Source organism: Anarrhichthys ocellatus, unplaced genomic scaffold (genome assembly GCF_004355925.1).
Source record: "Anarrhichthys ocellatus isolate YVR2014 unplaced genomic scaffold, GSC_Weel_1.0 scaffold5, whole genome shotgun sequence".
Lineage (NCBI taxonomy): Eukaryota > Metazoa > Chordata > Actinopteri > Perciformes > Anarhichadidae > Anarrhichthys > Anarrhichthys ocellatus.
In genome coordinates this window covers 10,873,498-10,890,551 of record NW_022280035.1, presented here as the reverse complement: position 1 = coordinate 10,890,551, position 17,054 = coordinate 10,873,498, and the positions used below count along the sequence as shown (strand labels likewise).

The window sequence follows — 17,054 nt, the reverse complement described above, 5'->3', positions numbered from 1 at the left end:
TAGTCAAATAATAGTTTCAGCTGTACAGTAAATCGTTTTTTTTCTTCCATAGATTGCATTCATTTAAGTAATATGAATTTGATGAGCCTTAAATGAAAGCTCTTTGAATAAGTGAATGTTTAATATGTCTGTCTTCTTTTGATAATCACCAGCTGGAGGTTATTATTTACTGTACTATAAGTTATCAGTAACCAGTGCCCATTAAAGTAGTGTCCGTTCTATGTTAAAAAATGCTCAGAGAGAGAGACAGATACAGATGTGTTTTATTACGCTTCACTTCCTAGTACGAATGTCCTAAAGACTGTATCGGAGGTGAACGTTCTCCCCGGAGAGACAGAGGAGGAGAAAGCAGCTCGAGGGTCAGACAAGAGAGGAAATTTACTGCTATCAACTACTACTATAAACAGGACACATTCCTCCTGTAATTCTGGACATCTGGTATGCATGTTGCTTCTTTCCTCTGCCCTGCCATGTATTCATAGAGCCGGTTATGTCAAAGGCCCCACATGCAACATCTCTGCACTGTTTCCCACTACGACTATAACTTGGTCAGGCATTGCAATTTTACATTTTTTTAAGTGTTTTTCTTTGTTATCTATCGGCAGTTTAAGGTTGCTGCAAGTTCGCTGTATAATTTGTGATTTCAGAAATAGACTGTTTAATGTGAAATTATTAGTCAACCGTCAAGAAAAGCAGAAGCACAGTTTATTTTTGTTGTACCTCAGTCCCCTTTAGACAACATGATTCATGACGTGCTGATAGAGGGAACGATACCGATGTGGGAAACTTATTTTAAAAACACTTGCATGTGATGTTCCACCCTTAATTTTCAATGGAACAAGTATATTTCATCTATTTTTCCATGCATCAAACACTCCACCAGTGGAGCAATGCTAGTGTGAACATCACGATGTCTGGCCTGGGATGGGTTAACAGGGTGCTGCATTTTTCTAGAGGGGCGGCTGAGTTATAGCTGAAGGTTAAAAGTCAAGCTGACAGGCCGTTTGTGGCCGGGCTGCCGGGGTTCTGTTGATACGGGTGTAAATGAAGGTTCCCAGTGCAAACAATTCCTCATGTCTCTTCAAAGACAAAAACCGCTGAGGTGATCAGTTTCAGGGGCTGGCAAGCTCCCTCATATTGTTGTGCTTCCTCATTTTTAAGATTTCCATGTCAACCCCTGTTGACAAGCTCTTGGCTCAGTCAAGAAAGTTATTCGTCAAAAGCTTGTGTCGTTGAGTTATCTTTTAAATGTTGTCATGAGGTCATAAAACGCTTAAGTGTGTCGGTCTCCAAACACAAATTAGAGCATTTAGGGTTTAATTTGAGCCACAGTAAACTGGCCGCCTCAGGACCTCTAGTGTGGCGTTCAAGTGTTTTCACTTCTGGATTAGATGAGGTCTGGTAATAGGCCCGTAGCCTACTTTGGTTCTGGTTTCTTGTGGTTAAAATCAAGGTACTGAACGATACTGAGACTCAAAAGTGCAGAGGAGATGCGGGCCATCTCCTGCGACAGGATGCTGAGTGTCTGCACAGGAAGTGAGGTCAGGGTGTAAGTCCCCCATATTTTCGGCTCTACTGTTGGCACCAGAGGCCTGTAAAGTGCGAGTCAATGACACACACTCTGACAGAGCTGCTTGAAATAGTCAAATAAACTAATAATAAATAAAGCTAATGCTTCCATCTTCTATTTTCAGAATTCTATGAATCTGCCTCCCGACAAAGCTCGGCTCCTCAGGCAGTATGACAATGAGAAGAAGTGGGACCTGATCTGCGACCAGGTGCATTCAAAAACTCTTATTCGTAAACAACAAAAGCAGCACTCACAATGTACACTAACCTGCTGTCATTACTACTCATTCTGTACCAACACAGTAACGTCAGCAAACTGCACATTACAATGCTGACTATCGTTGTGTATTTTCAGGAGAGGTTTCAGGTGAAGAATCCGCCTCACACCTACATCCAGAAGCTACGAGGATACTTAGACCCCGGAGTCACTCGAAAGGTGGGAGAGTACCGATGTCCTTTCAAATATAGTGTCCACTTAAAGGGGAACTCCACCGATTTTACACATCGCAGTATGTTTTCAGGTGTTGGGGAGTACTTCCGCATTTGTGAAAAAAAGTTTGATAAATCCTTTTGTGGCTGATAAACACTAAGAAGACTGAAGACCACAAGTTTAAAAAATGAAAACATCTGGGTGTCTGTATAAAGAAGTGGGTTACCAGACCTCTGTAGCCCACTCCTCATCTCTGCTTGAGGGTAGCGTCTTGAGGTAATATATGTTAGCCAGTGCTAGCACAGCACAGCACACCCGAATCTTGAAATGAACTATCGCTGGTTGAGTTGCATTCTGGGTCCTGTAGGCACCAATGAAGTATGGACAAGAAAGAAGAATGCATTGATTTTAACACATTTTTATTAAACTGTCTATCATGAATCAATCAAGGTAACAAAAGTGTAATACTAAATCGGTGCTGTTTCAAAAGTAACCTATAAACTCGCACAATGCTATTTCTACAGCTAAACTCTGCTTTCATTGTGTTCCAGAAGTTTCGCAGACGGGTGCAGGAATCTACAAAAGTCTTGAGGGAGCTGGAGATCTCACTGAGGACAAACCACATTGGGTAATCAATACTTATCTCTGAAGTTTTCCACAGATCAGTTTAATGGTTTCACAGACCTGAAGGGAACCACATTATTGTTTTCCCTGGTAAAGAATAGTCCTTTCTGTGCTCCTGCTGCTGCAGGGACCAAGAGCTCTTTCTGGTGCCCAGATATTCCCCATTGTTCTAACTTGCCAAGCACTGCAGCTCCACTTCATAGAGCTGGTCCTCATAATGCCCAGATGGTAGCTATTGTGCTGCCCCGTCCACTCCCCCATAGTGTTGAGCAGGAAGCTTTGTTGTGTGTGCCAGAGGGACAGGAAGCCTGGTTGACCAATGCTGAGCCCAGTGAAAAGCACAACAACACACACACACAAGGATACTTTTATGTTTACACATTTCTCACAGCAAACAATGCTTTTATATTGTTCTGTCATACTTTGTCATGGACAGTTCACTACACAGCTGTGTATGCGGATGTTATGTGAAGCCTTTCTAGTCTTTATCTTCGCTGTCGCAGCCGTGATCCTTGACTTTGTAATCTGATGTCACACAGATACTTTCACATTAAAAATGTGCTGCAGTGACTTGCCACTGAATTCCCAAACTAAAAGAAGCCTGTTAAAAGACTTTGATTTTCCATAGCATTCATTGAGCGCCAAGAATAACTCGTATTGTATTAGGCCTCATCAATAAAGGTCTGTTTCAATGCGTTTCCCAGAAAGACTCGCAGGCAAAGAAAAAAGAAAGCTATTTTCAGAAGACTTTTTTGGATGGGATTAAGTGTATTCAAGGCCGGTTTTGTGCCAGTCTGTTTCCTGGGCCCGTTCCAGAAATTGCCAAGAAAATCTGAAATAGCAACTGGTTGGAGAGGAGTAGAGGGAGGGAGCGAGAGAGGAAGGAGTGAGGGGTCAGAGGCAAGGAAGGGGAGGGAGGGTGATGGTAGACAGGAAACTGATGATCAAGCCTGCCTCCTTGTCCACCCCTCCTCTCCTTTCCTCCTGCACCCATCTTCTTACTGCTTTGTTTGCTTTCCTCAGTTCTTCTCCTCACCTCTCTTCCCTTTCCCTCCCTCCCTCCCTCCGCTACTTTGAGGCTCTGATTGCTTTCCTGCCTGACTCGCTATTGGATGACTTTCATCATAACCAGCACCCCAAGACTATTTTAAGAACCTTTTACCCCAATCCTGTCCCCCCTGGAGTTCTCTGAAGACATGGGGAGGAGGTGAAGGGGGTCTGTGGGGGTCTGTGGGGGAGGCAGACTAAATACTGTTGACTGTCAGAGGTTGACTTGAGCTCAGCTCCTTCAGCCATATGCCCTCCACATTCTTTCACCCATCGTAATGGGAATTCCTTTGTTTAGATTTGTTTCTCCCTCCAAAAAACTGGAGTTAAATGTGGAGTCTGAAGCCTCGCGCTGGTTTACTTTCCATGACATTCCTGCCAAGTTCCTTTCTTCAGGGGAGGGAAGACCCCCCTCAGAGCTGCCTTAAAGGATCATTCTGTTTTAATACAACATGGGTTTTATTTGTTGTTATTATCTCTATCGGTTATGATAACATCTTTCCTGCAATATCGAAGCGAGGTGATATTGCTACAACAATAAATCAGACGCAGGCTGTCCTACGATCAGACAGGTTGTAAACAGGTTAAACGTTTACCCAGATTACAGAAACTATGTTATTCCAGGGAATATTGTGAGCACGCACAACTATGGCGGGTGGATGGATGAATGGACAGTTTGGGCAACAATTTTGCCTTTTATTTTATTTTCCTAATAATTTTGGTTAACCTGGGGGTTTGTTCAAAACCTGTGTAATCATCTGACTGCTTGTGTTTGCTGCCCTGTTTGACTTATTTTTGCAATGTCACAACTTTCCCAGATTTTAATAATTAACTTGGTCAGAAGGTGAAAAAAAGCTTTCAATTGCATATTCTAGAGCACAATGTGATGTCATTTAATGTCTGTTTTTGTCCAACCAACCATTCAATATCCCAATTTATTCAATTTGTTTTAATGAAATACCAAGAATTGCAGCAAATCCCCACATCTGAGAACCTAAAATTACAAACAATTAATCGATTAGTAAATGGAAAAATCAACGAATCACTGCGGCTCTACAGTGAAGCGCAGTAAGTGCCAGGAAAGTCAGGGGAGATATGAACTGAAACATACATGCATATACATGCAAACAAATCTGTGTGAACACGCATATATATATATATATATATATATATATATATATATATATATATATATATATATATATATATCTTCCTCTTCTTGGGCTTCCATTTTGCTACAAATTCCTTGTAATTACTTTTAAAGAACTTATTCTAATATTTTCAATGGATGTTTGTTTGAATCCATTATTTCAAGTCATTACACCTAAAATAAATCAATATTTTAGTCATTATTAATGATGGGGAGGGTGACCAAAACAAGACTTTTATTGATACAACTTTATACAGATCAATTCTTAAACTACAAAAAGTCATTTTAGAAGTCCATTTTCTCTTTGTTTTACTTTGTTTTCCTGCAGAAATGGGTAAAATGTAATCCTACAGGGTAAAAGGATAAGGGTGTGTTCTTGATTTGGTGCCCTGCTAACCTCTCTGTGTTCCCATGCGTCACAGGTGGGTCAGGGAGTTCCTCAATGATGAGAACAGAGGTCTTGACGTCCTGGTGGAGTACCTCTCCTTTGCCCAGTGTGCTGTCATGTAAGTAATTTTATTCAAATAAGCTTTATACACACACACACACACACACACACACATGCACACCCATCATGACCGTGGACAAAAACCTTTCCTAAGGGACTAGGTTGGGCAGTGGATTCAGCTGCTGGGTTAACGCATACTGTCCTGTAGAGCCTGTAATAAACTGCTTGTGCATCTAAAAATTGCTCTTTGCAAATTGCGCTCTTTCAACTGTTTGTTTGCCTTGTTGCATACTTGGCAAACTAAATGTGTTTCTGTGTACGCTATGTGGTGTAGTGCTGAGCTATACCTTGCCTGAATGGGGCAGAATCTCTGTGCTGAGCTTTATCAAGCAGCTCGATGACGGTCCTTGTGATAACCCCTGGCTCTCTACCAAGCTGCCTTGCTGACCTAACCTCCCCCGTTCCTCTCCTCTACACCCCCCGTGCCTCTGTGTTGGCTTGTGTGTCTGTCTGTATGTGGCCCAGGTTGGATTTTGAGGGGCTGGAGAATGGGGAGGATGGCTTCTTGGATAAAGCTAAATCTTGGAGCAGGTCCATAGAGGATCTGCACCATTCCAGCACCCAACCCTTCTGCAACACACTGGTGCGCTCTGCCCGCCAGTCTGTCCTCCGGTACGTATTGCTAAGCTAGCTTCTCCGCTGTTTACCTATCCCCGTTATTGCCGCGCTGTGCTACCTTTAATGCTTCAATCATGTATTAGCATGTAAGCCAGTTGTTTTGGTGCTGTTTTTTATTTTAGGACGATGCCTGAATGGTTGATTAGTTATGTTTTGGTTGACCTCTCTCTTGACCTCAAGGCTCTGCACAAACTCGATAAGATATAGTATCAGAGATAGATACTAAAATCTTTGACCTTTTGCGTTATGAGTCTCTCTTTGTTAATGGTCCTCCCTCATCTGTCCAGATGTGCGTCTGCACTGTCTTCAGATGAAAGCCAGCTGTGAACTACAGCATATGTCGGACAGTTGTCTTCTTCATCACTGAGCCACACGCAGACAAGAGATGAAGAGACAGAAGATGTAAAGTCTGAAAAGAGAAATTTAAAAAGACAAATAGTTCACAAGAAGATTAAGATAGCTGCTGAATATGTATTAGTATAACCTAATGTATAATTTATTATGACATTTGTATGTATATGATTCAGAAATGCTGGATCACTGCAAAAGCTGTTATAAACTGCACAAGAAAAGTGATACTATGTGCACATGATGACTGGGCAATACAGTTACATAATAGCAGTCTGTGTGCAGAGACCTCAGTCTGTTGACAGCAGCAAGGAAACCAGTCATCTCCCATGATGCATCTGTAACCTCAAAAGCCATCTAAGTTTTTTCTCTCAGACCTCGTTCTCTGTAATTTTCTCTCTCTGCCTCTCTCTATGTGACACACTTAAAACAAGAGTCACATGACTATCAGAAAAAACTCCAGAAATAAATGAAACACGCTATTGTTAAACACAAAATCTGAAGTAAAACACTGTGTTTGATTATTAAATCTCTATCAGATATTAACTTCTGCCATCCGTTGCAGCTATGGCACGGTTTCCAACACCAAAACCATCAAGAACTCCCGCCTTGTGAGCCAAAAAGATGATGTGCATGTGTGCATCATGTGCTTGAGAGCTATCATGAATTATCAGGTAACACCAACACTCCACCGCACACAATCTGACAACGATATCTGTTATAAACGTGAGGAATATATGTTTCCTGTGCAGTCAAGTGCATATATTCAAAGGTTTATCTCACCACATCCTGTTCTCTCTCTCTCTCTCTCTCTCTCTCTCTCTCTCTCTCTCTCTCTCTGTCTCTCTGTGTCTCCTTCATGCAGTATGGCTTCAATATGGTCATGTCTCACGCACACGCAGTCAATGAAATTGCTCTCAGCTTGAACAATAAGAACTCACGGTAAGAACGGAGGGCCCCCCGTCTCCATAGACGCAGGGCTGGGTCAAACAATTGGGGAAACCCTGCAGCCAGTTCATATGATATGCCTCTCATTCTCCATGGGGCTCAGCTTCTCTCTGAAGTCGGGGATCAGAGCCGTATATACAGGCTGTTAAGGAATGTTTACTAAAGGAAGATTAGTGGTAAATCGCTAGCACTGATCACTTCATAATGAAGGCTAGGAGGGTACACACTTAAAAAACTATAAAGACCTTCCCTGCTTCACACTTCAGTATGGATTAAAGATTTCAACTCCTGTATATTTATGAGTTTGCCTTCATTTTGAGGACATTCATTCTGGTAGCATAGATAGTATAAATATTGTGCTTTCCCCCCTTTAATCTGAGAGTAAGTGTTTGCAGTTGAACTTCATTCCGGTAATGTATTTTGTGTTTCCTGCACTTCCAGGACGAAAGCTTTGGTCCTTGAGCTGCTGGCTGCCGTCTGTCTCGTCCGAGGAGGTCACGAGATCATCCTTTCAGCATTTGACAACTTCAAAGAGGTGCCTAAAGCAATGTCTTAATGAAACCTGAACTGTTATCATCTAAAGTTGTGCTGCTAATATTTGGTGGTAATACAAGGCTAATAACCTCGTGAGAATTTACTGTGCTAAAAATAATCTAACATTAATTAAATTGCCACCATTTCCCAAATCCCTGGTATGCATGAGGGCATAAAGAAGCAGTGTAGATGAGTGAAAGTGGAGGAGCTCTCATGTCTTCTCAGATTTCATGTCTGCTGAGGTTGTAAGCAAAGCTCTACGGTGGCCTGCGGTGGTCATTAGTCTCATTAAGACACCAGATGTGAGCCAACCTTGAACAATGATAAGGTTCAACTCCCTGGTGGGAGCAAGTTTCTGCCTACTCAGTCATCTAAACACCGGAACAAGACAATTACCTCGCAGTCAAAAAGCCCCAGAGAGACGCAAGAGCGAATCAACCCACTAGTCAAAACAATATGGTGTTTCTGTAGTATTATTTATTTTATATCATACATTAATACAAGCTGACAGGTCTTTGAAATCTCTCAAGAAGGCCACCGATGGTATTCAACCACAGCTGTACAGTAATCAGGTATTAGGTCTACAAATACTACTGTTTCTAGTTAGGATTGTCAGAAATGGGCATGGATTATTTTAATTGTTACAGTGCTGGATAAAGCACCTTTTACAAACATTTGTTTCAGTGTATTTTTGTGCAGGAATTTGGCTAAACAAAGTCGGTCCCATGTCTTTATCTTCCGCTGGCTTTCTTCCCATGAATTATGATAATAGGAAGAGGTTGTTGTTGCAAATAGAGGAAGCTGTCCTCTGTTTACATACAGCTAAGCTCTCCTTTAATCCTGGAATGTGTTTCATCAAAACAAAATACTGTTTTATTATATATATATATATATATATATAACTTTATTTTATTCTTATTGCATCAACTCAAGACACAACAGAACACCCCACGAACATAAAGGGAATATGATCTTCTTCACAAGTAGAAATAGATAATAAAATATAAAAACAATGGTGCCCGTACAGCTGGTGCCCATTTCTTCATAAAAACCTCTGTTTTTAATTAGAGCTTTGCTTTTATCTTCTCCATGGTGCAAAGCAATTTAATGTCTTTTCACAACTGTCAATATGTGGAGGTTGCCCCTTTAAGCAGGAGACTGTGACTATTTCTTAATCATTCATTAATTGTTATCTTTTAAAATTAGACAAGGAGTTTTAAAATAACTCATTTTGACCTTCCATTCAGATTCTCTTCATGTTGGGCTTTTTGTTGTTCTGTGTTAAGTTTTGAATGTTTCCTCCATTTCAACTGAAATGAAAATATCATAAATGAATTTCATTCCTCTGTATTGCTGCACCTTTTGCATTTTAGGTGTGTAAGGAGAAGCATCGCTTTGAGAGACTGATGGATTACTTCCGCTGTGAGGAGGGAAACATCGACTACATGGTAAGATACGCTTTGTATTAAGGATGGATGCTTTTATTTTGGTGTGAATGTGGGTCCATCTTATTATCTATCCAATTGAATATATTTGGTCTAAAATTGATCTAAATCTGTCTGTGGTCCAGGTTGCCTGCATGCAGTTCATCAACATTGTGGTGCACTCGGTGGAGGACATGAACTTCAGAGTCCATCTGCAGTATGAATTCACCAAGCTTGGACTGGATGATTACCTGGAGGTAAGATGACGATGCTGTTGTTAAAATGACCGTTCCAAATAAATATTCTCAGGCTGAGACTATTTGTCCAGTGGGTGAAGAGCATCTCTAATACTGATTCTTTCTCCCTCACGTCAGAAATGTAAACATACAGAGAGTGACAAGCTGTCGGTGCAGATCCAGGCCTACCTGGATAACGTGTTTGACGTGGGTGGTCTGCTGGAAGATGCGGAGACGAAGAATGCTGCTCTGGAGAAGGTGGATGAACTGGAGGAGCACCTGTCCCATGTAAGTGCACCACCTAGTCTGGGCCACCAACACAGCTCTCTGGGCCCGTTTATGAGATTATTGTGATTCACCAGCCGTGTACTTAACTTGGCTGTTTCTACATGCTGATTAAAAAATCTACTCTGTGTTTGCATTTCACAAGTGCGTGAGAATAATGACGGGGTGGAGAACACTGGAGAATACTGTGCGTGAGACAAGCGTAATATTGTTCTTGTGTTGGCTCATTCGTTTTGGGCAGTTGTCTTCGTATCCCACACTGCTTTGCAAAGACATTCTTCTCATAGGAAGGTCATGGGCAGCCCTGACATCACTCTAAGAATTTCATAACAAACTCAGCTCTCAGGAGTCAGGAATGATGGGGGAGGATGAGGGTGAAGAATCCCTGTGAATTCCTATGCAACATGTGTAATCTGTTTGAAAATCAAAACTAAAAGCTGTGTCATGCTCTTGCCGCGTCATGCTTCTTATTTCTTCTGATGATGCACAGTGTATAGGGGAGAGAGTGGGAGGGAGTGGAACTGGGAAAGATGCCCGTGCTGTGGATCAATTCTTGAATTCGTCTCCTCTCATCCCTCTGTTGTTTTATCTCTCCGTCTTCTTTCCCAGGTGACGGAGAAGCTGCTGGAGGTTGAGAATGAAACGATGATGAAAGTAGCTGATCTGGAGAAGGTGCTCCTTCAGAAAGATAAGGACCTGCATGCAATAAGGGTAAGCCGTGAGTCGTAATGATGTAATATCGCTTTGCCTGCCTCGCATCAGAAAGGCTTCACTGTGTCAGCGAAGATCAGTTTCAGATGCATGTAGCTAAATTGCTGTGATAGAAAATTAGGTCACACTTCGTGTATAGTCATTGTGGTGTTCTCTTTATCGCCCCCTGGTGACTCTCCAGGAGACGTACGAGTCGACCAACACCCAGGTCACCACACTGAGGAGGGTAATCAAGGAGAAGGATGCCGCCTTCCAGAGACACTTCAACCTGGAGAGGAGGCTGCTGGAGCTCGAACAACAAGGCACCATCCGTTTGCACAAGAAGGCTGATGGAGATATTGCCATCGAGCCGCTGGGTGTCGGGGGTGGTGTTGGGAGTAGTGGCCTTGGGATACCACAGGGAGACATTAGGCAGCTCTCTTTGGGTTCAACAGCTGGATTCACTGAACCAGGAGGACCAGACACCAGTTTACCACCAGCCAGTGAAGCCCCTCCTCCTCCTCCTCCTCCTCCACCACCTCCTCCTCCTCTTCCCTCAGCCTTAGGTGATGAACCATAACTCACAGTGATTTTTGTCTGGTGACACATATATGTAAAAGCTGAGCTTATTTGATGATAGACCGTCAGAGGAGGTCTATTTTCGTTTCCCCTTCTTTGTTCATCCGTGCCAAGCCAGGTGATGAGTCACAGCAGTGGGTTTCTGCCACAGACAGGAAAGGGAAATGCAAGTTGTTTCCTTTGTGTGTGAGTGTGCAGACAGACTGCAACACGGGAGAAACAGTACCAACTGTTAGAGCAGTTTTCAGCTCTTTTGGCAATTTTTGTTAAAGGAGCAGTGTGTAGAATTAAGGGTGTTCGCAGGCATGGAATATAGTATTCATAACTATGTTTTTAGTAGTATATAATCACCTGAAACTAAGAATCTTTGTGTCTTCCTTACCTAAGAATGAGCCGTTTATGTGTGGGATGGGTGCTATGAGCGGGTCCTCCTCACTGAGTCTGCCATGTTGCACTGCCATGTTTGTACACTGGCCCAAAACGGACAAACTAAACACTGTTTTTTCGTTGCCTAAAGGCCACAGTCATTTTCCGACACGTTTGGAAAGGGATGGGTTAGCAGAGGGGTTTTCAGTCGGTTGCAATTTGCAACCTCCCCTCTAGGTGCCACTAAATCCTACAAACTGCTCCTTAACCAAGAAAGAGCTTCACTAAGATTGAAAATCACCTTTGCTTGAGTGTAGATAACCGCACAGAGGTTATAAAACATATAATACAGGTTCATAGTGAATTAGATTAAATATATAGAGAATAATAAATGATCGAAAAACACAATAGATGAAAGTGATGGTATAGGATTGATACAAAGAGTTTTTGGAAAAGATCACTTTTGTTCAAGTGTTCCAGTAAAAAGCGTTTAACATTTTCTTGTACATTGATTGAAGGCCACTGTGTCCCACCACCGCCACCTCCTCTCGCTCCGCCTCTGCCGGGCACTTCTCCATCAGTTATCCTGAGCGTGGGTCTCTCAGGTGAGAGCCGATATAAAATTACATTATTGTTATGCACCTTCGTACAATTTTGCTTTCTGTTCCACTGCAGCTTAATAGAGCTAAAGATAACACTCATTATAATGCCTTCATAAGGCTTTATAAAACTCTTTATGAATGTTTATAATCATGCAAAACCGATTTTTGCGAATAACACTTTAATTCTCGACTACAGCTATCCGAATCAAGAAGCCCATCAAGACCAAGTTCCGCCTGCCGGTGTTTAACTGGACGGCCTTGAAGCCCAATCAGATCAACGGCACAGTCTTCAACGAGATTGATGATGAACGTGTGCTAGAGGTAAATCAAGCAGATAAAACTGCTAAAATGTCCCTGAACACAGCATTAATATTAAATACCCATGTTAACATTTTGGGGGGGAAAGAACATCCTAATTTGTACTAATTATTTACACTCAAAAGCTCAGGTTAATGGCTAAATTCTGATTGGTGCAAGGAAAAACATGACATCACCCTTTTCCAACTGAGCCCCACCCACATCAAACCAGTCAGAAAAGCACAGAGACAAATCACCGATATCTCTCATGTGAAATGATCAAAACTGCTCTGACTTGGTCAGAACATAGTAGAAGTCCATCCCTCACAGCAAAAGGCTGATTGAGAAAATGTGTTTCCAGGACCTTTTTAATATTAGTTCAGAACAAATAAGTAAACTTTCACTCATGTGCAGGAGCTGGATCTGGAAAAGTTTGAGGAGCTGTTTAAGACCAGAGCCCAGGGTCCCATTGTGGATATTTGCTGCACAAAGAGCAAAGTAGCCCAGAAGGCGGTAAACAAAGTCACCCTTCTGGACTCCAATCGCTCCAAGAACTTGGCCATCACACTGCGAAAGGCTAACAAGAGCACAGAGGAGATCTGCAAAGCAATAGAGAAGTAGGCACTTTTCCTGGATTTCAAATACTTCTGAACTATAGACAAGATGGTAACTAATATATGTTGCGTTTACTCAGGTTTGATCTCAAGGCCTTACCCGTCGACTTTGTGGAGTGTCTGATGCGTTTCCTGCCCACGGAGTGTGAAGTGAAGGTGTTTCGTCAGTACGAGCGTGAGCGGCGTCCACTGGACCAGCTAGCGGAGGAAGATCGGTTCATGATGTTCTTCAGCAAGATTGAGAGGCTCACGCAGAGAATGAACATCATCACCTTTGTTGGGAACTTTTCTGACAACATCAACATGCTCACACCCCAGCTCAATGCAGTCATTGCTGCTTCTGCCTCAGTGAAATCTGCACCAAAGTTGAAAAAAGTGCTTGAGGTAGGAAGTGTTTATTTGACCGGTGTTTTTATATCAGCAGTCTTTGTATTGATTACGCATATTCATTCATTCCTTTGGTGTACTTCTAGATCATCTTAGCCTTGGGGAACTACATGAACAGCAGCAAGCGAGGCTGCGTTTATGGCTTCAAATTACAAAGTCTTGATCTGGTGAGTATTAAAACAAAATAATATGCTACACAGTTCATTTGTGCAGTGCTTTTGCTGATATTCCCATTCATTCCTATTGTTACACAGCTGCTGGACACCAAGTCTACAGACAGGAAGATGACGTTGCTCCACTTCATAGCTCTCACTTTGAAAGAGAAGTACCCTGAACTGGCCAACTTCTACAACGAACTGCACTTTGTGGATAAAGCTGCAGCAGGTGAGCTCAGCATCATGAGGCTATGTTAATAGAAATGTTACTTATGTTCAGTTAAAAAAGAATGTTTTCATAACACTATGCTCATATATACCGTTGTATTGCTGTAAATAAAACATATTCCTTGTTGACTGTACAAAAGTATCTCTGGAAAATGTGCTGCTGGATGTTCGAGAGCTGGGGAAAGGCATGGACCTGATCAGGAGAGAGTGCACTCTCCATGACCATTCAGTCCTGAAAGGCTTCGTCCATGCTAATGACACACAGCTAGACAAGCTGCAGAAGGACGCCAAGACAGCAGAGGTATCAAACACTGTCCTCACCTCTTAACCTCAAAGGGGAGAAAAATGAAAATAGACATGAGAATCTGTCCCAGATTCAGCTCACTGACCTCTAACACACAACCAATCATGACTGACCAGTGTTTACGTACTGTCCTTCCCGTTTCTAGGAAGCCTTCAACAATGTGGTGAACTACTTTGGAGAGAGTGCCAAGACAACTCCGCCCTCTGTGTTCTTCCCCGTGTTTGTGCGCTTTATCAGGGCCTACAAGGTGAGGACACGAAGCAGCATCTTTCCTCACTTCTGCACTGACAGGGTGCAGCTTTCTCTCCTGGTCAGATGGGAAGTTCCCTGGTTTCAGACTTGGATGTTGTCAGTCTCAATGAGAGCAGAACAGGGCAGAGCTTTGGCTGCCTCTGTGCCACAGGACGTGGCGTATAGTCCGAGGCCAAATAACAGGAAAAGCCAGCTGGGTCTGACTCCAGAGCTGCAGCTGTGGTGTTTAGACTGGTTCTTCCCCCTCCCTCTCCCTCCTGTCCCTCATCTCCTTTACCCCCGGACAGACTCGCCCTGGCCCACCACACAGCACATTTCCTGAGATTGTTCTTAGTCTGGATTTATGGGATCTGCTTAAGGAAATGTGCAACAAAAGGATTTCTGTGTCCGTACGTGTGTCTGTATGAGTGACTTAAAGATATAGTTTGACATTTGGACTCCAAGTTGGTCCAGGGGAGAGAGAGGGGAGTAACCCTGGTGAAGAATATGAGGAGTTGAATTGAACCAGAAACATAAAATATTGAACTGGATGTCGAACTATTGCTTTAAAGCCCATTTGCTGTATGTATAAGTAGTTGTCCTGTTTAAATTCCGCTTTTGACCTGTTTTCTTTATCTGCAAAAGGCCACAGTGTGTATTGACTTTGATTTATTTGAGCTTCTGTCTTATGCTGCAGACTGGTCACGTTTTTCTCTTCTCAACAGGATGCAGTGGAACAAAACGAACAACGGAAAAAGCAGGAGGAAGCAATGAGAGAAAAGTTACTGGCTCAGGAGGCTAAACAGCATGACCCCAAGGTGCAGTCAAAGTGCATGCAACTGAGCTGAATGAAGTCTATCAGATGTTTACTCAGTGCTAAATAAAGCTTTGTGGCGTGCCAAAAACCACAGTGAACAGTACAAATATCCTGTCCACTGGTTTACAGGTCCAGGCCCAAAAGAAGAAACAGCAGCAGCACGAGCTGATCACAGAGCTGCGCAAGCGGCAAGCCAAAGACCACCGGCCTGTGTACGAGGGCAAAGATGGCACTATCGAGGACATCATCACAGGTGGGCCAGACAACACCCTAAAAATACCCCATGTGGGTGCCTGTAGCCCTGGTCCTCCCAGGTCGAGGATGACTGTGGTCATTCACTGCTCAGCTCCTTTGAAGTGCACCTTGTGCTACGTAGTCCAGACACCACCACATCTGGAGCACAGCACATAGCAGCACAGCAGCCTCCAGTTATTCCATGAAGTGATGTTTGGTTAGAAATGTACTGCACTAAAGGTGTTTGGCCTCAATATGAAGACACTCAGGCAGTCTGACTCCAAATGTACATTAAATGTAGTGCACATGATCTTTATTTACAGGGTCCTTCTTCAAAGCCACTCTGTGTAGATTATTCTATGAGATTATAGTTTATTTTCAGTATTCGTATGACTGTTTTTGTTTGAAGAAAAATGTTTGGGGACTATGCAAGTGTCTCTTCTGAATATCTACCACCATGTGTCGCCAAAGTCGAGACATTTTAAAATTCCACACATAGGGGCTTTAATTTGATGAAAAAAAAAATCTATCTACAGCCTCAGGATAGCACCAAGCTAACGGATGTTTTTGTCACGATTATTAATCAGTGCTTAAAATATAAATATTATATATGTTGCATTAATGTAATTTTTTTGTAATTAATAATGCTTCTATGCCACTACAGCTTATTATGCAACTGATGTTTTTCCATGATATAACCAGTGTGCTGTAATCCGATAAAGCTTTACTTTAACTCCTCTTATTTAGCATTCATAAGCAGTATACAAACATTTAATACATTGTTTATAACACACTCAAATGTAGATGTATGTAGCTATAAGGACATTTTTTAATTGTTTCTTTATGTGTAGCATTTATCAGCGATCATATCTTCTGTTATGAAGACACATTTTATAACAATTTAGCTATTTGTTTATACAGCAGCCTCCATGTATGGGTGCGCACTGGATAAGTTAGTTATAGTCTTGGACAAATACATTAATTAACACTTATATCAGCTTCCAACTACATCAAAGTGTGTTATAAACCTTCTATTAAACGTTTTTGTAGTGCTTATAAATGCAAAAAAAGGTCAAATGTTGCTAGATTCAGTTAAAAACCTTTTCACATAAAAGGTTTGCTTCCAGAGCTCTGTGCTACATACAGCACAGAAATAGCATAGTTTTCTTTACGGCCTCCTGAAAGAAGTTTGAAGGTGGTCCGGTGGTCCAGTGTCCCCCCCCCCCCCCTCCCAGAAGGGCAGTGTCTCAGGTGTGACATGTTTTCTTTCCCTTACCCTCCTCCCCCAGTACTGAAGAGTGTGCCCTTCACAGCCCGCACTGCTAAACGCGGCTCACGGTTCTTCTGTGAAGCCAACCTCTGTGACGACGCCAACTGCTAGCCCCTCCCCCCTAATGCCAAGGTTATCCAGGTGTCTCTCATACGCCTCCTGACCCCTCTGTGCATGCAGCATGATCCCTGTCACCCACCCAAACCCCCACCAACTACTGTGAACTAACTTGGGCTGTCATTTGGTTGTTTGTTTTCTACTTCAGAGGATTCCTCTTAGGTGATGGGAGTCAGCCAAACCTCTTTGCCTGGCGAAAAAGTTTTATAGTGTGTCGACATATTTTTTGTGTGAAAAATATGTTGATACTCTCACAGTACAATCAGCCATTACTGTGATTACATTATCACCATGCATGACACATGTGGAAGGCTGTGCATTATTACAACATATTTTCACGAAGCTGAATTTAACAATCATAACCTGAAGAGGTTTGGCTAATTTACTGTTTTTTTTTTTATCATCGATGCCTTGTTCCATTAAACTAACCTGTTTGGTGTTT

The 17,054-nt window shown here is 42.4% G+C and overlaps 1 protein-coding gene across 8 annotated transcripts in view; it reads left to right on the top strand.

Annotated features, from left to right (window-relative positions):
- Positions 1-17,054, top strand: part of fmnl3 (formin-like 3) — a 33,469-nt gene that overhangs the window by 12,958 nt on the left and 3,457 nt on the right. For 3 of the 8 annotated variants that reach the window (XM_031844903.1, XM_031844906.1, XM_031844904.1), the window contains exons 2-24: positions 1,695-1,778; positions 1,925-2,005; positions 2,551-2,627; positions 5,243-5,326; positions 5,794-5,940; positions 6,860-6,968; positions 7,160-7,236; positions 7,684-7,777; positions 9,150-9,224; positions 9,347-9,457; positions 9,575-9,724; positions 10,331-10,432; positions 10,614-10,977; positions 11,875-11,961; positions 12,155-12,279; positions 12,670-12,872; positions 12,950-13,253; positions 13,343-13,423; positions 13,511-13,640; positions 13,780-13,940; positions 14,089-14,190; positions 14,900-14,992; positions 15,121-15,244. In XM_031844903.1, the coding sequence (XP_031700763.1) occupies positions 1,695-1,778; positions 1,925-2,005; positions 2,551-2,627; positions 5,243-5,326; positions 5,794-5,940; positions 6,860-6,968; positions 7,160-7,236; positions 7,684-7,777; positions 9,150-9,224; positions 9,347-9,457; positions 9,575-9,724; positions 10,331-10,432; positions 10,614-10,977; positions 11,875-11,961; positions 12,155-12,279; positions 12,670-12,872; positions 12,950-13,253; positions 13,343-13,423; positions 13,511-13,640; positions 13,780-13,940; positions 14,089-14,190; positions 14,900-14,992; positions 15,121-15,244 (2,965 nt within the window). Of the gene's footprint in view, positions 1-1,694; positions 1,779-1,924; positions 2,006-2,550; positions 2,628-5,242; positions 5,327-5,793; positions 5,941-6,859; positions 6,969-7,159; positions 7,237-7,683; positions 7,778-9,149; positions 9,225-9,346; positions 9,458-9,574; positions 9,725-10,330; positions 10,433-10,613; positions 10,978-11,874; positions 11,962-12,154; positions 12,280-12,669; positions 12,873-12,949; positions 13,254-13,342; positions 13,424-13,510; positions 13,641-13,779; positions 13,941-14,088; positions 14,191-14,899; positions 14,993-15,120; positions 16,389-16,514; positions 16,637-17,054 lie in introns of those variants that run through there. The other 5 variants (XM_031844902.1, XM_031844901.1, XM_031844900.1 and 2 more) reach the window with 5 other exon arrangements.